General features: G+C 52.9%; 3 protein-coding genes and 1 non-coding gene across 4 annotated transcripts; 1 reads left to right on the forward strand and 3 right to left on the reverse strand.

Moving 5' to 3' along the window:
* Window positions 1-9,935: 9,935 nt before the first annotated feature.
* Window positions 9,936-10,033, reverse strand: M431DRAFT_t18. Its single transcript has one exon. It is a non-coding gene; the product is annotated as a tRNA-Ser (tRNA).
* Window positions 10,034-13,936: 3,903 nt separating this feature from the next.
* M431DRAFT_502596 (hypothetical protein) lies at window positions 13,937-14,583 on the reverse strand. Its single transcript, XM_024918171.1, has one exon. It carries the CDS (start codon window positions 14,465-14,467, stop codon window positions 14,048-14,050), a length of 420 nt encoding a protein of 139 aa, XP_024780134.1. The 5' UTR covers window positions 14,468-14,583; the 3' UTR covers window positions 13,937-14,047.
* Window positions 14,584-19,631: 5,048 nt separating this feature from the next.
* On the forward strand, window positions 19,632-21,148 carry M431DRAFT_71332 (hypothetical protein; the record flags this gene model as incomplete). Its single annotated transcript, XM_024921886.1, has 2 exons — window positions 19,632-20,249; window positions 20,345-21,148. The coding sequence occupies 2 exons, from the start codon at window positions 19,632-19,634 to the stop codon at window positions 21,146-21,148; spliced, it is 1,422 nt and encodes a 473-aa protein (XP_024780135.1).
* A 2,593-nt stretch (window positions 21,149-23,741) lies between these two features.
* On the reverse strand, window positions 23,742-24,744 carry M431DRAFT_502599 (hypothetical protein). The gene has a single exon (XM_024918172.1). The coding sequence runs from the start codon at window positions 24,381-24,383 to the stop codon at window positions 24,075-24,077; it is 309 nt and encodes a 102-aa protein (XP_024780136.1). The 5' UTR covers window positions 24,384-24,744; the 3' UTR covers window positions 23,742-24,074.
* Window positions 24,745-26,318: the final 1,574 nt, after the last annotated feature.

Below are 26,318 nucleotides of genomic sequence, written 5' to 3' on the forward strand. Positions count from 1 at the left end.
CCTAGCTGCGAGATCGATATGCCTCCATTACTACGTCACTTGGAAACGCTGGCGAGATGGTGGCACTGTTCATAGCAATCACCCCTTTTCTACGACACGCCGTTTACTCCGTTGCTCCGAGTCAGACCTTTGGTCTCGACAACAGATCCGCAGACAGTCAGTCAGTCAATTGAAGGCAGAGACAGAGAAATGCCACAAACATTCACAAGCTCGCTCCCCCAAATATAAGACAACAATGCTCCAGCCTCCTTATACCAAAGTTCTGGAGTTGTTTGAAACTTGGTCTCAAAAATCGGAGGTGATTCTGCCACGGCACTCCGCGTTAGCCGGGCACCTCTATCGGTCGTCCGTCTAAAGCCTCCGGATGGGCGGGCCGGGTCATAAGCCCGCAGATCCGAGAGGCTGGGGGTCAGCGTCCTCCACCGCAGCCCGCTGGCGCTCCCAAGGATCATGCAGCCCGGTGCCCAGAGAGCACGGGTGGAACCGCAACGGTAGCGGGATTAATCATGCTGTCATAACTCACCTCGAGGTACGAAGATTCGAGTTAACGGTTGTCGGGTCAGATGTCGTGGCGGTGAGGCAAATACATGACCCTGCTTTGCCGCTGAGTACGGCTGCCTGCAAGCAGCTGGCTTTTACCCACCAGCTTTGCTGCAGATGGCAATGGCGTGCCATTTTCTGGACCCTCGAGAAGAATTTATGGAGTTGGTGGGTTTCGGCCGGGAGCATCTACCTAACCGTGTCTTTTTTGTTTCGGTAACTGTTCGGTGGCTTGCCCGCTGGAGATTGATCTGGGAGGGTTGCGTGGACAATCCGCGCTAGGCACAACCATGTTTCCAGCTCATCTTTGAAATGCTAGGTACTGAACTGATGAGCTTGTTCATTATCATCTCTGAAGCTCAATTTTGATGCAATCGCCTCCCTGTGGGACGCAATGGGCTGCATTGGTCATTATCCCTCTGCGTCACGCCCGGATTGACCCCTCAGCCTTAGCAACGAGTAGGACGAATTTTCCTCCTCCTCTTTCCCCTCTTCTCTCGGCTCGGGTTGGTGACAGCTGTGGGCAAAGGAGGGTTGGCGATATGGAGGCGCAGCAAGCCTGCAGCAGTGGGCGTCTGTGGAGAAACGTGGCCAGATTCTATACGCATGTCAAGCTGCTTGTCGCCGCCGAGGTGCGTTGTTGGTACCGCTTGCTGCGTCGAGGAATTCATTGAGAACTCACCAGTCATACTGAGACACCGCAGCCTAGTCCAGGGGGCCCCGAGGTGTCAGCGGATCACGGGTGACTATGCACCTGCAAGAGCGCACCGTTCCGCGGGCGACACTTTCTAATGGCCTTAGTGGCGACACAAGCCGATGTGTGGGTTTGGATGGCAAGTCGAGCGCCGCACTTTGCATCGTCATTGGCTCGCCCTGCCCTTGTACAACGCAGAAAGAAAAATCTTCTGAAAGGATGGCACGTCGATATGATATGCACCTTGCCCAATCCGCTGATGCTGATCGCATGCCAAGTGGAGGAAGCGAGCACAGCACGGCAGGGGCTTGTTTTCGAATGCCCGACAATGGCTGGTTGTGTGTGGTTTTTGATACATGTATTGCTGAAGGGGGGTAGGGGGGGTTGCAGCAGAAGCTCCTCATCGAGTCTTCGATTCAAGCTGAGTACGAGTACTATTTTTGACTGGCACAGAATAAGAGGAGCCAACTGCAGGGGAAGCCTTGATAGGTAGGTAGCTGGGCGCTACATGATGCACAAGGAGATACGGAGTACTTGTAGTACTTTGTTGGCTTTTCCTTCATCCTTGGGACAGGGAATTCAGCCTGCCAAAGTTCCAGCCACACTGCAACCGCATATGCTTGAGCTAGTGCGTAAGGCCAGGGAATAAGAAGCTGATGAGACAATGGCAACAAACGGCGAGACCCCTTCCCGGCTCATGAAAGTGCTCCTCCGCGTTTCCGCTCTCTTTGCCATTGACGAAATTCGAGATGCATGGAGAACTCATTGCTGCTACTCCGCGCTATGGCGTAGCTTGCTGGGCATCATAGTCAGTGCTCTCTCCCCAAGAATAGATCGTTCGATCATCTGTTCACCGCTGGTTCTCTGCAGAGTCGGGATGCTGTGGAGAACCGTCTAGGCCTCGCGTAGTGAGCGAGCTCTTGTGCATCCGGAGTACTCCGTCCCCCGTCACTATCGGATGCTTCATCTCCACAAACCTCCATGCGCTCCGTGCAGCGTCTCCCCATTCTGACGCCGGTAGCGCGACAAGGGGCGCCAAATGCTATCGCCGTGCCGCTCACGTTCCACAAGACAGAGACCTTGCCAGGTTCTTCTCATGCACTTGGTTAGGACAGGCCTCTGATTCGTTACGTCTCACGGAGTGGCGCAAAACAAACCGCAACAGACGCGAACAGGGTTGGCGGCAGACTGTGGGACCCCCAAGGCACAAGAAAAATGACAAGAAGAGAACGCTTCGTCCCCACTCACAGCTGGTGGGCGGTGGTACGCGGGCAACCGCAACGGTCTGACAAGGGCTACAAACGCTTGGGGACGCGTATTGAAAGCAAGGCGGCTGCGGAAAGGAGCATTTAGAGTGCCAATTGCATGGACGGTGAGCCGTTTGGCTTCGGTGGCCCAACGGCAAATTTGCTGAGCCGTTGCAAGCAGAGAGGTATCCGCAGTCCATCCACTCTCGACACAGCGGTCATGCGCGGCCTCGTGGAGACGTATCGCTGGACGTGCATGCAGTCGAGGTCCCGTGGGGTGGCAACATAGCGGCCTTGCTGCATATTACACCTTTTCTCTTTTGGCTACTGCTGCATAGAAATCAAAGGCAGGGAGCCGTCATATCGTTCGTCTCGTACAGCCAACATGCAGGAAGATGGGCAGTATCTCAAATGATAGGTCTCGCGGTGACCATTGGGACGCCGACGAAATGCCCGCTCGCATGGACGAGAGACTGCGGCCACATGTACGAGTACTCCATTTCGTTGCGGCAGCGATGACTCCAAGGTCATATCAATACCGAGACCTCCGGTGAGACGAGAAAACGAGCGGCGGCGACAGCCATCACAGTAGACGGCAAAGAATTACTCTTCAGGGAAGAGCAGCATATTTAGACATCTTGAGATACTCGTCGATACGGGGACAAATCTGTGTACCTGTACTCCGTACATGTACTGGTAGGTGGGAACAGAAAACGCGACACTCTTCCGTCTCGAAGGATCCAGCAGAATGCGCAAGTGGCCGGGCTTTCGCCAACATGGGGCTGCATCTTCGTCTTTAGTTTACTTTCAGCACCCCCTGGTCAGTTCAAGAATCAAACAATCATCGGCATTGGAAATCCCCCCTTGTGTTTGGTGTGCGTTGCGCCCGCTCTCGTAATTATGGGCGGCTCCATCTGTGGCTTTTTTCCCAAGAGTTACCTGTATCTGCGTCCAGTGCCTGTAGGTTTGCCAAGGGGGGCGTGTGAACAAGCTAGTGACAGAAGGAATGGAAGGGAAGGATTTGGCAGCTATTCGCACTGTGGAACAAAGTCACTCGGCGACAGCTTGTTTGCTAGCGGCCTCGAGCAGAACCTGACATGCAGCCAGCCCCTCAAGAGGGCGCTATGTCGCAGTGATGAAATTGCGACGTGGCACACGTTCGTCCCTTGACTAGCTGTTGTGTAGTCCACAGCAACAAGACGGCACCTAGCGCCCAGCAGCAAAGCCTTCGCCAGCTATCCCCCTTTCGCTCCTCCATCTTGTTCATCGGCGCCCCCTTTTTTTTCTCGAGTGTTCAACCAGAGCGGGTGCTAATGTCTGCGATGGAGAGCAGCCCAACATCAAGTGCAATGTTACCAGCAGAATGGATGGCGAGCGGCATGTCCCTGGTACCCGGTGAGACACGGGCAACACAGAAAAACGTGCCCAGCGTCTGCAGAATCCAATCCCCAGGCTGTTTGAGACTCAGTCCGTCCCGGAGTCGGCCCTTGTGGACGGCCAAGTCTCCAGCGGCCTGGTGGTAAATTGGTAGCCGAAAACTGGGGCTTCCGTCGGGAGAGCTGCAGCATACCCGAGTTGCATGCATGAGATCCTGTTCACGTGACGGTCGGGCGACGTGTGCCATTGGGCGGACCGGGCCATGTCTTGGGGTGGCCTCGATGCACACCAATCAGGGACCTCCCAGCTGAGTCGGCTTTGCACACCATCTTTAGCATCACATTTGTGTGCTTGAACATGGTGTACGATTAATGACACGGAGAATGCTGTCATAGTCGCCCAAATTCCTCCGGCTAGCCACGGGTCCCCAATCCATGCACCCCTCCCACCACCTGGAAACAGAGTCATGATGGTGAAAAAGAGGTGCCTCGTCTCCTCTGATGCCACACGAATCCCGCAGCCATCCAGTATGCTGATGCGACCATTCGTAAAGAGGTCATGTGCCAAAGAAGAAAAATCTGAGTGTGATGAGCTGATTCTGGGCCATTATCTTAGCTCAGTCGAGTTGAGGTCGACGGGATCTCATGGTGCGAAACTTACCCCGTCCAAATTTGCCTCTGGGTGACCGACCATTCAACTTTTGAATGCACACATAGTGACACGTCGATAAATCCTTTTTTTTTTTTCGACGCACTTGACCGTCACTTCTCTCACCCTAGTGGCAGTGCACGCACTTCGTGCTCGTAATTGGCATATGTTGTGTACGAATACTCGCAACAACCCAAACACCGAAACGCCCTGCTTGAGCTAACGAGCAGCAGCTATGAGAGGCTATGTAGGCCGGTGACCAGTGAAATTGAGTATTCCGGTCTGAGCGCACTGGCGTCGCCGCTTATCGGATGTCTTCCGGCCGGCCCGGCGGAGGTAGGAGGGCGCCGGATGTCTGACCGTCAGATCTGCACGCACTGTTGTTTCCTTTCCTCAGTAGGGAATCGCCTGTGTGAGGTTAGCCATACTCGTAGACTGGCTTAGAGGGGGGAGCTAGTTTCAGTCCAGATTTCAAACGACAAATCACATTTGCTTTACCGTCTGCCATGCCACCGTACCTGTAGACCGTAGATAGAGGCAAACCGAAGGCATACTATGCTCAGCCAAGAGTTGAATTGGTTAGACAGCGACCTAAACGAAGCTGAAGGAAGCGCTAGTTGTTCACATCGCCATTCTTGAGCGGGGAGCTGGACTTGGATGAGACAGGTGAGGATACGAATTACAGAGCGGTCTCTGATTGAGTTGGTGCAAAAAAGACGGTGAGATGGTAAATAGTCGTGGGAATGCTGGATTCCTGAATATTGATGGAAGGGGAAGGGTTGTGCTGGTGAAGCAAGTTACGAAGCGAGGAAGGCGGTCGGTAAAACTCGTGACTTTAGTACCTAGAGTGAATGGGCTTTTGAGGAAAGAGCGACGCGCAAAGGTTGCAGCTAGGCCAAACGGCAAATCAACGTCAGGCAGAACTTTTCATCCCACATCATGATCTCGAGATGCCAATTTTGCACGGTATGGCCAGCCTCGCCATTTCGATGCCCACCGACGATTGATGCAGCGTGACTTGGACCCTGAGGCGCCACCGGCTCTTCTGAGGCGCTGAAGGCAACATGGCGATTCGCTCAGGGGCGCCGCTGAGCTATTACCACCTAACTACAGGCAAGTACGGAGTAGTAAGTAGGTGCTCTAGCAGTTGTCCCACTCCCTTGCATGGCCTACAGGATTCAGGATGGCCTGATTCTAGCTGCACAACAGTGTACGAGTATTCGATCGCGGCTAACGAGGATGCAGTGAATTCGTTCGGCCGCAATCTCGTATAGCTCTCCGTAATCACCGATTACGCTCCAGGCAGCTCAGACAGCCTCACGTTGAGATGATCGGCATTGATGGCAGCGCGGTGAGTGTCCGTACAGCAGGTACCTAACTCTAGGGGCGTCAGCCAGTCCAGGGGACCGGTACCCAGTAGGTGCTACTTTACCTAGTCGCCCTGTCGATAGACTCACCAGTACAGTTACAGTCCCCCAAAGTGTTCATGGGCTTTGCTCAAATCTCCGGGCAGACAGAGCACGACGTATCATCTCGCTAAGCTGAACAACTTGTCCCAAGTACCAGGTCACCTTGTCAAAACTCGATCGGCTAGAGAGTGACCTCTAGATCGTGGTCAAGGCGCTGAGTCCAGTTCGTTAGCCTTCCCTTTAGTTGATACCCTCCCCTTTGTCATCTACAACTATTCACACCCAGGCTGGCAACTAATTCCTGCAATCATCTACTAGGGTAGCAGCTCCCGCCAAGGACCCATGACGGTAAGTGTAGTACTTCGTGTTGGCCTTTCACTTTTGATTCCCAGACGCAGTTGAGATTTGCATCTCCTCCGATCTCTGCCTTGGACAATCTCCTCCCCCTCCCCCTTTTCGCCCGGTCATTTGAAAGATTCTGGGCATCAATTCACACTTTGACTGGTAAGCCACGTTTCAAATTGAGTACTCCGGGCTAAACCTTCATACAAACCCAACAACAACACTGAGACTACAAGGCATCTACAAGTTGGCAGGTGTTCTGCGGAACCGACAAATTGCACAACTAACGCATAGTGATATGGAATCGAGAAGAAGAGATGATCAGGTCAGGTACCACCAATTCTCACAAGAATCTAGACTCGTCATGTTGCAAGTAGGTTGCCGTGCTGCTACCCAATGCTAGGGGTGGCTATACACTTCTGTCTTGATAACCGAGCCATGATGCAGTCCTCAGCAAGCATTTTCACCGTCTACCGGCAGTCCAATGCAAGCGTCGCTATAGCTCAGTCTCTCTGGACCTCTCTTTGACATTGCACTCATTTTCCCTACTTCATGCTTGGTACACACTTGGCACGTACGAAGTAACTCCGACGGTGCTGCGCTTCTGTGGGTCTCTTGTATACATACATGCTCGCGTCCAGGATCCCTGTAGAGGCAAACAGGCGCCATCCCTCGACAGTGCTACGCAAGCGCGACCTCTCACACTCACAGTAGCCGAATACTAGCCGCATCCCATGGACCTTTTGAGCGGACGGAAACAGCGAGATGCATGGAAAATATTGGGCTGACAAACGACGACTTGGGTTGTAGCGATGGTCATCAACGAACAGGGAAATTTACTCGCTGCCCAAGACCGTTCATCAGTCTCATCCCGGCCTAATCCCACCTGGTGCTAGCTGGGAAACCACCCATGGACGCAAAGGTGCTCGCACACTTGTTCGAGGTGCTGGTTAACGAACGGCTATCCATATGGATCAATATACATATAGCTGCATGCTCCTACTACGTGGCGGCCTATTCGTGGCGGCGTGTCAATCACCTCGCATCAACTCGCCGCTGAATTGTGTGCCAATTCATGAATTTCTGCGGGCCGAAAGGGGGTACACAGGTTGGGGGGCGGATATAATTATGCAGCTCAACTAAGAAAGACCCGGCGAGGACGGGAGGAGCCTTGTGGCGGGCGGCCCAGGCCATCAGCCATATCCGTCCTCCTGCTGCGAGCCCTACGAAGTAGGGGAGGTATTACTCCGTATCCAAGGCTGCCTTTACCCAATAACAAGAACACAAGGCTTGCTTCAGCAGATGCCGGTCGCCGGCGTTGCTCGATTCTTCTCGAACAAACATTCTATCATGTGCTTGTACTACCTACCTAGTAGTACTAGGTACTATTAGTACTTGGACACCACCTCAATACACATCTTTCCAAGCCGTCTCAGGGACGGCAGCGGTGTCCAGTCAACCGGCCGCCCGCATCCCCAGTTGCTCATCTAACTCACCCTCGTTGCCACGCCGAGACCACCGCAGATGGATACCGCACAGAAACCATTGGCACGCGCTCAAGGAATTGTCATGCATACAAGTCCCTGCAATACGACTGGCAGCTACGTCCAGGTACTCCGTATGCGCACTTACATGTGCGAGTACTACTCATACCAGCGTTGGTGTAATTCAGTGGCTGGCACGCCCTGCTTGCACCCCTCCCCTGCACCTCGGTGACGACTAGGACGGAAACTCGTACTCCATTCTTGGTACCTCCAGCGAACCTATGTCCAAGTCAACCACTGATTGGACAACGCAATTTCATTAGGCAGATAGCTTGCCGCTTGTAGCGGCCAAGCTTCGGTGCGTTTCCAGATACTCGGGAGCCACCACTGTGATACTCCACTATTGTGGTCAAGTCGGCTCTGCTCGTACAAGCACTCGTACGAATACCTATGGCGACGGCGGCCATGCTACGGATGGGGAACGGATTCGCTACTTCCCTCTGTCATCTCAGCGCTGTGCTCGAATTCGAGATTGTAAACATCACTAGTGAGAAACAAGACCAGCCAGGGCAGAGAAGTATCATATAAGAGGATATGGAGGGTGTTGATCACTCGCAATTACCGAAATCTTATGCATACACAAATCGGCTATTGCCTGGGCCGGCTACTGGCAGGATGCAAAGCGTGGAGCAAAAGATGTACCTGACATCTCACCTTTTTAGAGGAGGATGGGCTCAAAGAGAGCAACGGCCACTTGGAAATATCTTGGGAACGGGCTCTAATGGCTAGATATCCAAAGGGATCTTCTAGCAGCAATCGCGGAGATGTCGATGCATCAGACTCCTGCAACTTGCTCACAACACTAACCATGAAAACCTCCTAAAAGTTCCACCACAGGGAAGCTCCAACACGATCATGGTCGTAAAGGCGCAGATCTTGACGCTTCGGGGCCATGCCTTGCAGTCAGTCTTGACTGGGATCCTGGATGTCGGCTCATCTCCTCAACCGTTTTAACTTTCTGCCATCAGAGACCGAGTGACTAATTGATTATCACAACATCTGTGTCGTTGGGCTTGATTGGACTGCAGCCGGAGAATGCCACTGATGTTGCGGGAAAGTCAGCGCAAAGACAACTAAGACATGTGTATCAAACGTGATTTGATGCTCTGCTTGCAAGTATTTGAAACATATCATCTGCTTCTCTCAAGTCCTGTGGCGCGGCTGTCCACGAGCTTTTCAGATCATCAACATGGAGGAATTCTCAGGCTCGTCAAGACAAAGTCAGCGCGGCTCGTAACCTCAGCCAAGTCCATTTGAGCAGGCTTGTGGCACGGTGGGGCAACGGCCAAGGGTGGCGCCCTCCAAGAAGCTGACGCTATCTACGGAGCTCTCTGGGGGAGCTGCGGGTTGAACCGCTATGCATGGTTGCCGATGCCACGACACCTGCATCGGCGTGTGGTGGGGGAACATGGTAGTCAGGACCAGACATGGCTAGGCCGGCCACACTGGCGGTGCTTCTACCAGCTGGTAGGCGTCAAGTCCAGGGATTTCGGCCTTTATGAACCAGGTTAAAGCTAGCCGCAGACGCTGAGGGTCTATGGAATGGTGCAACGTTTTAGCCAAACATCTCCATCACGAGGACGGCGTGCGGAAGCAAGCAGGGTTCAGATTGGATATATGCTGGATGTAGCAGGGTCGTCGGCCAAGTTGTCTAGCCCGATGTTTTTTCGCCCAGGTCAAAAGAAGGGTGATTGATACATGCACAGCAACAAAGGATGAATCAAAGAGGGGTAACGCCTCTAGGGATCTGCAAAGCTCGTTCGAGACCCGAGATAAGAGGCAGGCGGACAATGTGTCGAACGGTTGGCCATTGCCACAACACCACATACATGACACTAATTCTGCACTTTTTGCGCAATGGATAGCGAGATCCTCTTATGCATCGCCCAATGGACGTCATCAAGGTTTTGAGAATAACCGGAGTATTAGCACTTCTGCAAAGTCGCAGCGCCAAGGCCCGCTCAACATTTATCGATCGGATGTTTCAGGCCTCAGGCTCCGTGCATGTGAACAACGGAGAGGCGGTCACAGTCACTTTGGTCGTACGTGCATTTATGGGGAACCTATACGGAAAGCAAAGAATGAGTGGAAAGAGGAAGAAATGCAGGGAGAATACGAAGCAAAAAGGGTACATCGACACCTGCAGGATTCGAACCTGCGCGTGCGAACACAATGCCTGAAGTTATCTCGTGGGATAGCAGGGCATCGCCTTAACCACTCGGCCAAAGTGTCTTCAGTTTCTGGATGGCCGGCCCTCATGGATTGGGTTTATACAGCTTTGAAGACACCGCCGCTGGTGCTTCGCAGCCATGTGGTGAATTGAGCATTGACTGATGCACGGTTTGCCGGCCCCTTGGGCACTCTAAGACAGTACATGTTTTATCGATGGGCTGATTGTATGGGGCATGCGGAAGGCCTCGTTCCCTTGATTTGTATAACAGCACGAGTTGCAGGCAGGTCAGACTTGTCACTATCACAATGCAGACAGTCAATCAAATGTGTTTACGCAAGGTTGAGTGGGTGCGATGAGGCGGAGGAGGGGGTGCATCTGCAAAGGAAGAATGCAGCGACATTGAGCGACAACTCATCACATGCGGTGAGTGGCGATGAGCACCGAGGTTGCACGACTACACTGTCAAAGGGAGAAGGAGAGGAAGCGGCCAATTCTTCAAGAAGGAAACTTACTGGAACACGATTTACTTCCCAGGTTCATCAGCAAGTGGATGTGGTGTTGCCTTGCGGAGAGTTGTGCAACGTTAAATTGAGACGGGAATCGACGGGTTGCATGGTGACAAGGTTGTGCATCAGCAGCATTAAGATTCCCATCAGCCTCAGTACGATTCGTCTTGTGCCGCCCTCTCCTGCATAGCATGGAGCAATGCTACTCTTGGTTAGCACCAAGATTGTCGAGTAGGCTTTTTGATGAGGCTCTCTTTCGGATGATGGCGTGCCACGAGCATAGCAGTACGCATCGTCGTCTGAGCTCGTGCGTGTCACTCAGAATTACCAAGCGTTGCGCAGTGACATGAGACGATGTACGACCAAAGCGGAGTATGTCTACCCGCTTCATTGGGAAGAGAGCACTCAGTCATTCGGTTTGAACAGCGGACTTGCGTCTGACTAGTTGGCAGCTAGACTTGTGTCACTTTGGACAGGTCCGTGGATAGGTGGTGCGGGACGATGTGGAATGGATCGCGATCGTTCCAGACTAACTACTAGGGCACTACGTTTTAGTAGCATCGCACTCCCTTGCTGGGCTTACTCATACCACCAACGCAAAATATGCCATATCATAAAGTACAGAGCACTTTGTTTGCTCTTATCGTGGAACAAAAGGAGGCGAAGACTAAACACAAAAAGTCTACTAGGGCAACCTCATACTGCAGGGTAGCCAGCGCCATATCAAACTCTACGAACTCTAGTCGCCAAGTCTCACCGTGGTTTTGCTCACAAGACTAGCTGACATGTCAGATCTCGCACTACGCCCGCTCTTCATCATTTCTGCCATGATTCAAGTGACAGCCAACTGTCGTCATTGGGTGTATGAGAATGATAGGCCATCAGACTTGTCCCGGAGCTAGGCTGGTTGGCTGGACACGCCTCTTTTGATGGCACATTCTATTCTTACCGAGGCCAATGATGGCGGCCGCATGAAAGCAAAGAAGGCAGGTCTACTTCATTGGCCCATGTGGAAACAATAGGATTGAGGGGATCCTCGCTGTGTCTTTGGCTTTCTTTCCCCTTCCAGCGCATGTTCGCCATCCCAGCAAGTGCAGACCGACAATAGCCTTGGTACATACTCGTACCGCTCCTTAAGGTGTGCATGACGGCTCGCATGTGCGAATAGCCATCCGGCGCACGGACAAATGCCTCAGCATGCATGGCTACCTACAAGTGTGGTCGTATTAGACGCATGTACCTGTACGGACGACATGTTGCAGCTATTACTGGGTACCTGTAGGGAGTTGACTGTGATGTACCCGTTTACACAGACAAAGAGGCTGCAGGCAGACGCATCTCCGGCCGGATTTGGGTTCCTTAGGCTGTGCGTAGTAAGGCGAGGTAAGCAAACTGTATCACGGCAGCGTTCTGCGACATCCGAAGGTACACTACTCACGCAGGATGAAGGGGCTGCAAGGATACAGACTTGGTGTCCAAAAGAGAGCCCCTCATTTCCCCTTTTGGTGAAAGAGAACCATCGTGTGTAACCTTCTGCCTGACATGAAGGTTGGAGGATGAGAGAATCGGCGGGTCAGCATCTCCCGCACACCCTCTGGGCTGGTCCGTGTATGGGTCGCACGCGGCATGTCTTTGTCTGTTCTCCTCGACATCAGTCTCTTGGATACCACCCAGAGAGAGGGCCCAGCATGCCATACACGATGGAGCATCGCAATGAGGGAAGGTGGGCCACCTGGCCGGACTCCATCTGTACACACTCGCACCAATCGTTGGAATACTGTGGATAGCGACCAGAGCGACCAAGACGAAAAAACCACATCAATGCAGGCTGGCTAAGATGTACTTGGACGGAGTGCTACTGCGACCCTATATGCACGGGAGGACCTATGGCGATTTACAGATGGCGCAACTTGTCCACATTGGGTTGCCTTTGCAGGCGTCTCGAGACTGTCTCTTGCAGGGACTCGGCGCTCATGCTCGATTTGCGAGCCGGGATCAATGACAATTGAGACGAACAGTAGGACTCGGAGGGAGAAATGGGAGGGGCGCCTAGCAATGGATATCTGCCGTGTTGTCGGCTAACCATGCGACGGCGGCTTTTTTTAGCGGGCTGGGCCTGTCTGGAGACTTAGATGGACGGGTGAAGTGGCTTGCTGGCCTCCCTCTAGATCCCAGTATGCATTTGGTGGCTTGTTCACGGCATGACAGGCTACTGAACAATTGAGGTATAGCAAACGCGGAAATACGATTACCAGTTATGGATTGTGACAAGGAGGAGCGAGAAGATGAGGCTCTAATATGGAGAGAGGTAGGGGCTCACGCCACGATGATACGGCACTCGGCCCAGCGAACTTGGACTAGGAGCTTCTGACAAGTCCCCCCGGCTTATCTACCAGATTACAGGCAGATCTCTATGCTCGGACCACAGTCACCCTTAGCGATGCCGAAAGCCTGGCGGCCGGGAGAGAGGGCGCTCCCGCGCCCAAGGATCACGCTTGTTAGCTTTGTTCCGTGTGAGGTGCGCTGCCGCGGCTGAGACTTTTTACCAATGTGCGCCATGCTTTCGTAACATAGAACACGGGATCTTTTGCTAATGAGAAACAGAGTAGAAGTAGCAGATATACTGATTGTACGAGATACGAGGTACGTACTACCCGGTGCTTCGTCCTCGTCTTGCTAACCTCTACTTACTTACAGAGCACAGTACGTAGCAGCTGAAGTGGAACATTTCTCCCTTGCGTTGAGGTCTCCAATGTTCAATGCCATATGGACCAATCGAACAAAAGCATGTCTCTCTTTCCCTCATTGTCCCCCTCATTCTCTCTATTGGGTCTGTTAAGCAGATGGTATGGCAAGATTGCACACCCGTTGACAGACTTGGCACGAGGGCGTGAGTCTATCATTTCTCACTCTTCTTTTTTATCATTTCACTTATTCATCTTGCTCCCTTTCTAATTTTCATTGCTCAGAGGCTTTTCTAATTAAACTAAAACAGTTGACAAACGGGCCTGTATAGCTACTGGGAACTGGCCGTGCAACGAACGGGTATTCGCCTAAAGACTGTCGAGTAAGCTCTTTTGCACGCAGAGTACAGGGTGTGCATTAGTTTGTACGTACGAGGCACTTTGGTACACCATTGGCCAAAGTCATGGATCAGCCTCTACTTGACACTGCTCGATGGTGATGATGATTGCTTCACGGATGATGTTATGTGCGAACTGTCTTTGTCGCTTCTTCTTGTCAGCTCACTGTCACCAATGCTAATGCCAAATAATTATACTGCCCCTGCATTGACAGACAGCCGAGGTGCTGCCTATCGTGGAAACGGGCACGAACCGGGGGCAAGACTGAAGAGAGCCCAACCTCCTGGCTAGTGCCAAAGCGGAGCGAACCGCCGATTTAGGGGAATTGTTTAATTAGATTGAATCGAGGCTCAATCACCGATCACCTTTGCAAGTTCTCACAGCACACGCCATACCTACAGTACACGAGTGTATACAGTATGGGGTTGTCTGTTGGGCCCTCAGCGATGTATGGCGCTTTCAGCATTCAGACACACCAGAGGCTCTAGTCGAGTGTTTTGCTTATCCTATTCTTGACGTAGCTCGTCTGGATGTGCCGCTGGGTACGCGGATCAAACCTCTGGGGTGGGACCAGCCCGGACATCTGGGCCAACAACAGAAACAGGTCTGAGCTGAAGGCTAATTGCGGGTGCTTTCGTATGGGTACTTGTACCACAGCCGAGGACAAGGCTGAACATCTAGTAAGAGGGATCAGGTGGCTCGGCTTGGGGCTGGATGTGGAGCCTTCTACGTCGGCCGACTGATGGACAGGGCGGCTCGAGGGAGAGGGAAGCTGGAGAGTTGGATGCTTTTTGCCAACAGGCGAACACCGGATTTCCCTCAAAGCGAAAGCAGGGCGGACCGAAACGAGATCCAGCGCCGGCTTGTTCGGGCCGGATCGAGATGAGGTACGGACAAAGTCCATTGCCACAGCCAACAACTACGAGAGGGCGCACTATCGACGTCATTTGCTCTGAAAAACAGACGATGGCGGTGCCTCGAGGGCGAGAGCCACTGGTTGACGCAAATATTTCATTTCTGGCCTGAACAAAGTCCAAGGCCCTAGGGACCCTGTCGTACAAGCACCGGTTGAAATTGCCTGGCTACGATGACTAGTGGTTTTCAATCCCTTGTTCGATTGTGGAAGCAATCGGTGGGGCATTAGTTACGGAGAGAACGCAGAAGCCGCTGCTTCGCGTGCCTTGATCAGAGGAGATTCAAGATTCTTCAAACGCACACGGAGCTGATTCCGGTTCACGACTACGGGGTGCTGCTTTTACCTACCGGGTTGGGCATAGTCGCATCTACAGGGACCGCTTTGAACTGCTGTTCCTCCCGCCCATGGCTCTGGTACCTTGCCAGGAGGCGGTCGGGAAATGACCACCTCGGTCTACAAGTACGAGTATATATGTGTAAAGCAGAGAGGCATGTGCCAATGGTGAAGTATACTCAGGCCAGTGATACAAGGGGGAAAAGAGATTGAGCCGGCATACTAGCCTGCCAAGCAGTGAAACATAGGGGTGCTCTGCCCCCCCGAGCTCAGTTTGAAGGGTCACGAAAAGGCAACCTCGGACGCAAAGGCCAGAGACAAGGCAAACGCAAACGCAAACGCAAACGCAAACACGAAAGCAAAGGCACGCAGCCTGTGCATGCTGCGGCCGTCGTTGTAACCTGCAGCCCGCAGCCCATAGCGGGAAGAACGGGCGCGGCGCGGGACCCCAGACAACAGCCTGTCTAGTGGCCTCAACTAGGTTCAGTTGCTTATCTAACTAGCTTCTAGCCGGAGTGCTTGTATTGATAGCACGGCGCCCCGAGGCGCTCGTCTGATGGGCCAAGGCCAAGCAAAATCTCCCTGCAGCTTACCAGTTCTTGTACGATATCAATACAAGGCGAACTAGACTACCCCCTTTTTGGTGGGGGTTTGGCACCCTGGGTAGCGGCTGGATCGTGAATCCCATTGATCGTCTGGTGATAGTTGACCTGTGAGTTGAAGGGAGCGGATGGGCGGGCGGACGGACGACTTGGCACCGACGCATTCCTGTCAACTGTTGACATCGACATGTCTCTCCCGGCTATTTGGTTAGGAGCGTGTCTCAAACCCCCACCAAAGCGGTACATTTTGTCTTGAATCTCGTCAGTTTTCCGCCTCTACGGAGATACTCCGTACTCCTATTGCCCTTCTTTTCGGGTGAGACAGACCCCGTCTTATCTGACAGCTTTTAGCGGGTACGGCCTCAATGTTCTCGCTCGTTCGTCACTCAAGCGCTATGACGGTCCACGTTGCGAAGTGGTACTTTGAGCTGAGCCAGGACAAGGTTCTCGCAGCAAAGAGCCTTGCTTCTTGTGCTACCCACACGCCAACCCGCGCCAAACGCATCAACCATTGTACTCGTACATGGCACTCGTACCACGACCAAGCGCACAGCGACGGCGACTACGGCTGCTAGTGACGCTGGACGCTGGGCACTAGCAAGGATCTACCCTTTTGCCAGCCCTTGCGCCCTGGAGAAGACACAATGCCCGAAGCCATGGTGGCTGTAGGGAGTACCTGGTTTCCGCAGCACAGACGCATGCCCAGGGAGGTACCCGCACCCGATGGGAACCACACGCCCCGGTGACCTCACTGGACACACGCCACTGGCGGCGCACGCACTGTATTGGCTGGAACCGCACGCATTCTGAATAGTTTTCTCGTGGGTGATTTTTTGAGGCTTCGTTTGAGCTCGTCGGGCCAAGTAAGTCTGTGCCATCCATCAGTACAAGAGCAAAGCCTGGTATTATTGAGCATAACCCCTATTATGTGTTCTTCTGCCCAAAGAGGTACCAGCTCACGCAGTATCGAATACGGTATCATACAGCCAAGTTCAATTGGTACTCGTACATGGTCCGCAGCTACGTAAAAGAGGTACCGGCACTGAGAGAGGTAGTACAGAGACCACCTCTACCAACAGCAGCCGAGCGTGCATTTTTGTAGAATTACTTTTGTATACCTTGGCAGCAGTGGTCGTACTTGCCCAAATATTTCTCTACCTAACTCACTGCCCTCGACGACATCCTAAACTTTTCATCCTTCTCAAACACTTCCATCTTCATCTCACTCTCTCTTTTCCTCTTCTTCGTCATTAGAGAGGCTTTTGAAACGTGGTGATCCCGCTCTCCCCTCGACTTCGCCTCACAATTCCGACGAAGCGTATAAGCCATACACACGCAGCTCCGCAGAGACAACAGCAGAGCAAAGAAAGAATCGACTGTCAAAGCAATTTGAGAGCAGGCGAATACGGCATTCCTCTCTCTTTGCAGCCGACGCCTGATTTGTCGGCCGGCTGCCGTTGCATGAAAGCTTTTCGCCTGGCCTCGTTCTTCCCTGATAGAAGAGCCTGGACTGGCCCTAGGTGCACCATCCGTCAATTGCCGTCATATCAAACTCGGTATGTACCTTTGTGATGTCTCATTTGCAAACGGCTTCTCTGGGGTCTCCTTCCTATCTCATCTTTCCAATGCCTTCCCCTGAGTCTGTACAAATGATTCTTCTGCTTTGACGTGTGTGTGCCTATATGTGGGCACCAAGGCATCTGCACTTGTTGCCCAGCCGTGACAGGCTGCAAAACGATGAGTGGACGAGATAGAAGGATGGAGTATGCGAGCGTGCAGACATGCAATGCTGCGTAAGTATGCGCACATACAAAAACGCATGCCTCTGCTGTCCTTCCTCTTCCCCGTCTACGTCTGAGTGGTGCGGCAACTTGGGAAGAGACACCGCATGAAACGATGCGAAGCCATGCAGCTTCGTCGCTACGGAGCCCTTCATACGTGGCCGAAGCCTGGAGCAATGGAGCACAGTAAGAGACTGGCTGCTGCTACACTCCCTGGCGGCGGTTGGTCGCGGTGCCAACAGCAGCGTCTAGCATGCATTACGCCACCTAGTTTCTGGGCATATCCATGGCAATGGCTTCTGCAAGATGCTGGGCTTCTCCCTGTCTCGTCCTTCCGGCAGTCTGTTTGATCTATTTTCATTGCAAGCCTTCCAGACCACTCGGTCCCCTTTCTTGCTTCTTGCTTCTGTAGCCCGTCCCGACCCTCTTTTTCTTCTTCTTCTTTTTTTTTTTTTATCTGTCTGGTTTTCGGATGACGCCACGTCGTGGCAGACGGAGCTCTTTGTCTTGGAAGAGAGGCACTGTCCCGCTTTCGCACACACACACGGACCGACATGTTCCACCTTGACAAAGCAGCATAGAGAGGATGAATGAAGAAGAGTCTAACACATACATTGCCCCAGGTCTCAGTTGGCGTATCCGCCAGCCAAACTTCTAAGACACACCTGGCACTTGCCTGAGCGCTTCGAGTATACTTCGTCTATACATGGTATAGGTACATACGACTTGCACCAAGATATTCCCAACTCTCCGTTTGGCGAAAACGCCGACGACGGTAGAGACAAGACGACGAGGAAGCTTGGTTTGCTGTAAAGCCAAGCAAGGGTCAAGCTAGTGTTGTGCTGCTGGAGTCGAGCAATTGTTGCATCGCTCCCTTTTCTCATACTCCCGCTGGCAGCCGTAGCTAGCTGCATCTTGTTTCAAAACACATGTTCGTATAAAAGACGCCCACAACACCCAAAGAGCCAGCCAGAACGGTGTCAGAGCTACTTTTGCTTCTCTTGGTGAGGAAGAAACGAAACAGCAGACAAACAAAGAAAGATAAAAAAAGAAACACATCACAATCCGGATTCGCCTCCGGCACGCATCGCAGGTGCTCTGGGCATACGCATACCTACCTACCTGGCGCGATCCAACGCAACCAACACATCAAATCAGACCTCCAGGGCTGGCATTTCTTACGCACCAGGTGGTGTGTGTGCAGCTGAGTTTGCGCACAGGGTACGAAGGACGGCGCAAAGAGAATCGAACGCCCCCCTACGCCTGGGTACCTAACTTTGCACACTAGGGGTGCCGCTGCCAGAGCCACTACCAGAGCCACTACCTGTGGCCTTGGAGACTGGCAGCTTTAGCACCACGCGGTTGAGACTCGTACTGCTACCTCCACTGCAAAGGCAGCACCTGGCGGCACTCCCACTTGCTGCTCTGCGGCACTCCCTAATCCCCCGTTTCTCGCACTACCACCAGCGCTAGAAAGGGCACCCACTAGCCCCTAGCATTAGCGTCTTGCCCTGCCTTAGCTGGGCCACAGCGCTGGGAACGGCACGACACCGGGCCATCCGCCCGCCTTTACATTCCCGCTCGCCGCCGTCTCGTCTTTTTCCTGCGTCCTCTTTTATCTCGTTCCCCCTCCTTCACTCTCGCACCCCACCAAAAACCCTTCTTTTTTCCACCTTGAGCCTGCTGGGAAAAGTCACTTTGGGTCAGCCAACGCAAGTGCCTTTTATTCCCTTTCCCTTTCCTGTTGATTCCTTTCTTTCCCCCTTCTTTCCTCCTTTCTGCCACACCGGAGACCCTCTCTCTCCTTGTCTTCTTGAACCCATCAACCCAGCTACCGAGAGACAACTCGGCACGCCCTGGCTCGTCTTCAGCTAGTCCCGTTTGCTGCGTGTCTCGTCTTCTCTGGCCTCTCCGTCTTCGCTTCTAGCGTGGCGTTTCTCTGGGGGGGCACCTGCGTCTTTGCACATATAGCCACTGCAGCCACCTCCAACCGCTGCCACCACATCTTTCCGTCTGTGGTCAACCAAAGCGCACACACACACACTCCAACCTCAAAAATAACAGGCTGACCACGAGTGCCTTGATTTACTTTTCTATCCCTGGCAAAGCTGTTGTCTTTTTAATCTATTTCACTTTCCAATTGCCTTCTTCTCTTACTCTTATCCTCTCGACAAACTTTTCTGTTCCGTCCCTCTGCTCGTCACGACCCGGAACCACCTCCTTTTCGTCAGGAGCTTCGAGGTCGTCTCCGAAACTGAAAATACTTTGGTTCTCGGTGCCTTGTTTCAACAATCCGGGCCCGCCAGATGCCCCTTCGCTTCCTCACCAACAATTGGGAATTGGTTGGAGGTTCTGGAATCACTCGACTCACTTAATAATCGGCGGCACACTCTCCACTGTCCCGCCACTTCCTTCTCCTATCCATCTCCACAGAGCATGGCAGAGGATCGACATCGCCAGGAGTATCCTCAGCAGCACCGGCCAGAGGATATCAAGCACCAGCCACCCCCTCCTCAATTCTACCACCACCTCCCTTCTCGAGACGCACCTCACTCGGATACCGACAGAAGTCCTCATTCTCGAACCACCATGGCAACCTCCGTCACTTTGCCGTCCATCCACGACCCTCGGCCCAGCGGCTACGGTCCCCCGCCGCCAGCTGGCCGAGGCTACGTGAGCGATCCTCGTTATGAGTCTCCGAATGCCGTCAATGGATATCCTCCGCCCCCTGGAAGTCAACAGCAGCCAGCCTCATACCTCCCTCCTCTGCAACCGCAGGCAGATATGCGGTCTGCCTATCCTCCGCCCGAGCCGCCACGAGGCGCCTACTACGATGACCGTCGCCCCCCTCCGCACCCGGCGTACCACGACCAGTATGCCTCTGAATACTACTACCGAGGGCTCCCACAGGGCCACCATAATGGCTATCCTCACGATTACCCGCGTCCCCCTCCTGCCTACGGACAAGACTATGGCCAGCCCGGAATGGAGCGCCCACGGGAAGCTCCTAGACAGCGCACTTCCATTGCATGCAGATACTGTCGAAAGCGAAAGGTTTGTCACGCAGCGTGGATCGATCCCAGTGTGTTGTTATTGTCAGTCTTATGTGTTCACTTTCCAGTAACTAACCCTCTGCCTCTCCTTCCCAGATCCGCTGCAGTGGCCATCAGAACGCCCCCGGTGGAAAGTGCCAAAACTGTGCTCGGATGAACCAGGAGTGCATCTTTCAGCCTGTCTCGTCTTCTAGCTCAACAGCGTTCATTCCCGTCTCGGCCGTCCCGGGAGGTGTGCCACCGGGAACGCAGCTATTCGGAGCATACGGCCAGCCTCTGGCTCCAAGCGCCGTCCCTCACCCTCACTCTCACCCGCCCCATCACCCGCCTCACCCGTCTCATCCTTATCCTCCGACGGCAGGTCCGCCACACCCACCCCCTGGGGCTTATTACCATCCGCAGGCCCAGTCTCCTACAGACTCATATTCGTCTTATGGAGATTTGAGAGGGGATGACCAATTGACTGGAAGAAGACGTCGAAGGTCGTCGCCAGATCCGGAAGATGCGTACAGGCTACCTCCTCCTCGAGCTGGCGTGGCGGAAGATGATCATCGAAGAAGATCACCCGCCGAGCTCTCTAACAACAGCAGCCCCGGAAGCTTGAGCTATTCACGTTACGCAGGCCCAGCGAGACACAGCCCCCGAAACCCAGCGCTACCCCATCCCGCTAGTGTTGGCAATGCCGATGGTCGTTCGCCTGTCACGCAGCAGAACGGATCGAGCGGCTCCTCGACACCCGCACGCTCGGGCCCTTCAGCCAACCAGTCGCAGCAATCGACCTCCATCATGAGCCTCAGCAATCTCGTGGAGAAGAACGACATTGACAAAACGATGATTGATCGCCTCAACCGTCCTCGAGATACTGGCTCTGGCCAGAGCCAGAGAGAGTCCTCTCGCTAAATGTCCGAAGTGAAGAGACAAGGTCGAATCGGATGCGGGTTGCTGCTGCAATGTTACCAAATTCGGTGAATATACGCCAGCTCATCCTCTTGCCGACGATAATCACCCAAGGTATTCCACCGAGAAACCTTGAGAGTATGACATGACGAAACGGCGACAAGAAGATGTGGAGAGAAAACCGGTCGATTGATCGAAAGCTTCCCCTGGCTGGCAACGAACCCAATTTACATACAACCAATTGATACGTCCGATTTCGATTTTGCTTTTGTCGCCTTTGATGTCTTCCTGACATTGGGCGCTCCGGTCATGCGTGGTTTCTGCAGATTGTGCATTTTCTCTCCCCAACGTTCAACTTGTAACAAAACTGAAGCGAAGAGCTGTGCTCTTTGGGTTCATGCACATTTGCCACCTCACTATACACTTTTTTAAAGATAAAAAAAGGAAAAAGAGACAGCCCAGGGGCTTCCTCAACTTCAATTCGTTGTGTTTTTTTTTTCTTTCGCTTGCTTCTTGTCCGGACAAATTTTCTTTTTAACATTTTTTATTATCAGATAAGACGGAATAGCCTCACGGCACACCATGTTTGGAACGATTGGGGATTGAGTTACGCGATTACATGATTTTGATATATTTCCTCCCCTCTTGTCTGCCCGTTCTTTTTTTTTTTCTTGTCATTTTCCTTCTTCCCTTTTGTTTTCCCACACCAGAGGCACGTTGGGAATAATATTGGTTCTTGCTTCACTGGCATTGTCGTTGAGGGCAAGCCCGAGCAACACGGCACACGGGGGGTCACAGGGGCATGGGGGAAATGTGGCTCATTGGAGGCAGGCTGGCAAAATTCATCTGTTGGGTCAACGGTAAAAGAAAAGCCTTGGACTTGGCTGACGGTTCGGTGGATATGGCGCGGAATGGGCTTGGTTGAAGCTACCCCAGGCGGAGGGCGGCTGCGTAAGGGAGGGTACTCTGTCTGAAATTTTTGATTTTGTCTTATAGTGTGCGATCAACAAGACGTCAGTTGTTTTTCTCTTCGTCTTTTACTTCTTCTCTTTTCTCTGTCTCGTCTTGCTCATGATGTGTTTGCAGCGCCGCTGTTAGCCGTCCATACAGAATGCTAATTCATGTTCTACTACCATGCCTTGCCGCCTCGTCTGCCGTCCACACGTGTGCCATTGGGTCCTCGGGCGATGACGATGGTGCTGTTGGACGAGAGTGAATGCAGCTGGTCGACACGTATTGTCCTGGCCTTGCCCATGTTGGTTGAACCTAGCAGAAGCCGGGTTGTCCTGATCCGGCGCGGCTCGCCGCTCTTGGTAAGGGACGAAATTTGTCTGCTTACCGGCCTGTGTTCAACTGGAGAGAATACACGCCCCCATGTTAAGGTCAGAATGCACTAACATGAAGCAAATGGAGACTAGAGATGGAGACTAGACGGGAAAAAAGCCCCGCTCTCCTTCGCTCTCCAGCTTGTGAGTATGAAGGGGCCCCTCCCGCCCACTCGGTGGCTGTGGGATCCCCCCTGAAAAGACAGGAATGGGCTGAGGAAACTGAATTTTGGCCGCTGGAAGCAGCTAATCATCACTGAGACAGGCGGCACACGTCGATGCTGTCCCATCAGGTTTCAATCTTTCATGCCTGGCGATGACTTTACTTTGCTCACGAGCCAGAGTGTGAATAGGAAGAATATGTGTGTACCCCTACCAAAGAGGAATGGAGAGCGAGAATGATGGAGAAGCAGAGAGACAAAGAGGCAAGGTATCTGAAGAAAGAAATCAGGGTGGCAGGGGATCAGCTGGCATTACCTGCATGCGCGGCTGAGAAACAAATGGGGGGCAGACAGAATGTCGGTCTGCAATCACCTACCTGCAACTACTCCGCCCAGCCTCATGAGCCCAACTTTGGACGCGCATGCTGCATACACTCGCACTTACGGGGCTTTCGATAGATGATGGGAAATGTGACAGCACTGATACAGGTAGGCAGCTGAGCAGAGGAGGGGGCTCTGGGTCTTTTCCTAGTCCTCGTCATTCTGCAGACGCAGTGATCGAATCAGACGAGGCGAAGGGGGTTCTCGGAGTTCTCAATGCAAGTAGAAAGAAGGCTGGTCCCTGTCTCGTTTGTTAGGGAAGACAGGGAGGGAGGGGTCAATGAATTTTTTTTCTCCCCTTGTCCATCTTTGACTCCCAGCAGGCTGCTATGATTGGCAGTGATGAAACGGATGCCCTCATTCAAATGCCCACAGGTGCAAATCTTTTGTTGCCAACCAACTGCGCGGGTCAAAATGCACCGTCTCCGAGTCCTGAAGAGATGAGAGAGCTGGACAAGAGCAGGCAGCATTGTCGGCTAGATTTGGGCCTAACTATGGCTGGCGGCTCATTGCAGCAGCACTTGACGGCTTGCGAGCTAGAGGCTTTGATCCCGCGGCACCGCTCGGATCGCCTCGCTATTGCCTGCTACGACGGATGCTAGGGGAACATGGAAGGGCTAGGGAGCTCTTAGGGGGGGAAGAGCCGTGTATGATAATTTCGGCTCGTCATTTGTGCTTGTGTTTTGTTTGATTTTACGAGACAGGTTTGATTATCATTTTGGAGGCTCTGCCATACTGGAAGCGCTGGCGATGAACCTAGCCGAACAGCTTCAGATTTGGGTAGCGTTTGGAAATTAAAGCCCGAGCGAGAAGAAAACCCGAGTCAAACAGAATGCATGACATCTCTGGACTGATTGCCTTTAGTGGCTTCACAGCGTGCTGAAAGGGGGGGTGATAGGGTGAAAGGATATGACTTGATTTGGGGCGACTCGTTGGGAGTAAGAGTTCCTAGTACTGTGACGAGGCTAAGGAGGCAAGGCTAAGAGAGAATGGACTTGGCTAGTCGCCCAGCCAGTGCAGTGACGAGACGGAATCGAGGGGTGGAAGACGAAATTGAAAGCATTAGGGACAAGCTAGAATCAAAGTAGCCGAGCAACATGAAGTCAAGCATGATTCGGGTGGTGGGCTTCGGGCTTCAGAGGGGTGGACGGAGATTGTACCGCGAGTGTTCTTAGATGAACCAACTTGGTGCGGCTTTGCTTCAGGCAGGATACTCTTCTTTCTTTCAAAGCTAGAGTCACGCCTGCTTCTGGACCGCACGGAGCTGATTCGACAGATGTCTTTGGAAGCACTTGCTGGCGTGGGGGAGAAGTACACCTCCGTGATGAGGGGACGTGAGAAAAGGAGGCAAAGTGAGGCAGAGAAAAGCATCCAGATACAACACGAGGCTGTATTTTGCCTCCTAGGGTGCGAGAACGCGAAAGGGTGTCCCTGTTGGATCTAGTAGAGTTCAATAGAGACAATAGGGGTGACGACTGACGCCGCAAAGACACTTAGGGGGCGAGTCAGCAGGACCACGACCCAGTTCTCGGTCAAGAACAAGGAGGGTCCCAGTACACCTTAGGGCCTCGCCGCCTCACCCAGGCGGACCGACGCTTGACAGGCAGCGCACGAGACGGGTGGGACTTGTGAGGCAATAAACTTCGTCGCCGGCGGCAGCGGAACGGCTTCTTGTGGCCGCGAGCCTCAAGCGCGCCATCAGTTCGAGTGCCCTTGCAGCTTTGGTTTGCCGGCAAGACCTGACGAGCGGCATAAGCACGGAGAAGAGAACGGGGGAGGGGGAGAGGCAGACTTGGGGAGTGGGAGCAGTGGCTGGCGGCTGACAAACGGGCGTGACTGTTGGTATTTTTTCTTCTCTTGGCTTGAGTTAGTTTCTAGCATCTTCTCATGACTGGAAAGAGCACGTACTGTTTGTTACCCCGTTCCACTAGTCCGCCAACTAGAACAGTCTCCTCCGTATCTAGTACTGGGTGGATTGGGGGTGAAACTTGGTGGCATTTCTTTCCGCCGTTCTCGGAAGATGCCATGATGAGCACTTGGGAGAAGACGGGCAACGATGGCCGTGTGCGTACGGCGCCTTGCTGGAGCACAAAGTCCGTATCTCGTGGCTACTTGACGCAGTTCGGGCCGGAGAAAGGACCAGGCGGGAGGTAAGTGGCGTCTCGAGAGGCTGAGAATCCGAATCATGGCAAGGGAATAGCCGGCGAGTCGAGGTACAAAGATACTAGATGAGCAGGCAGTCAGTTCTCCGTACATCGAGAAGTATATGGGGGATTGTGGCTTAATGGGCTTGTCTTGGTGGTAGTGAGCTGAGCAGCTGAGACCGTGGCTGAGACAAAACAATCTGGAGGAGCTGAGACATTAGAAGTAAATCCGAAGTGTGCGATGGACGGTAAATCCGATCTGCTGTGACGTATGAGTACATTTATATTTCTAAAACTGCGAAGAAGCAAAGAATGATTGTGATGGACGAGAGAATGAGAGGAAATGAGAGAGGAAGAAATATGGTCGAGAGAAGGAACTCTGAAGTGAGGGTGTGAACAGAGGCATCAAGTAGCTGGCAAGTATAGAACAGCACGCAAAGCACCCATCACTGCGTCGTTCTGGCCAGATGGTACCTATGGGGAACACCAAACTCTACATGAACGAATTTGAGGCAGTCGCACCTGCTTTGCAACTGTGGTCTCCCAGGAGTACCTCTTTATCTACTCGAATTTCTTTTTTTCAAAGTTACTTTCCAGCAGGCGATAATACCCAAAATGCTCTTGCAATCATAGCAGGTACTTGAAAATTTACGTTGGGAATGAGGGGAACAAGTATCTGTTGTCTTGGTTTCTCCCCCTTTTTTCATTCCTCCGTCATCAAGCCGCCGTAAAATCAGTGGTGTAAGCAGTCACTGATAACACATCGTAGGATCGCAGCCAGTACAAGAGAATTCACAAGCTCCTTTGTAAAAATCCAAATGGATGGGCCTTTCTTGGGAAACGCTATTTAAAGGAAAAAAGGGTTTGAGATTGGCTTTCCGCAATGCTACTCTGCCGGAAGTGGTACCTGCATGAGCCAGATCGTCGGGGCCGCGACTGGAATGCAAATGACGTTTCCGGCGGCCACCTCGTCGAAGCTTCACCATTTTCCTCTTCTTCCTTTAACTATCAATAAACTACGTTTACTTCTTTCTGCTATGCTTTGCGTAAATTCCATTTCCGGCATTTGGTATCTACAACTGGTTTGGTCAAGGCTGAGCTAACAGGGGCTGAGATGCCTCGGTATGCAGACTCAGGAGGCGGCCTTCACACTTTTCGCCAC

This window comes from Trichoderma harzianum (assembly GCF_003025095.1).
Source record: "Trichoderma harzianum CBS 226.95 unplaced genomic scaffold M431scaffold_1, whole genome shotgun sequence".
Classification (NCBI taxonomy): Eukaryota; Fungi; Ascomycota; class Sordariomycetes; order Hypocreales; family Hypocreaceae; genus Trichoderma; species Trichoderma harzianum.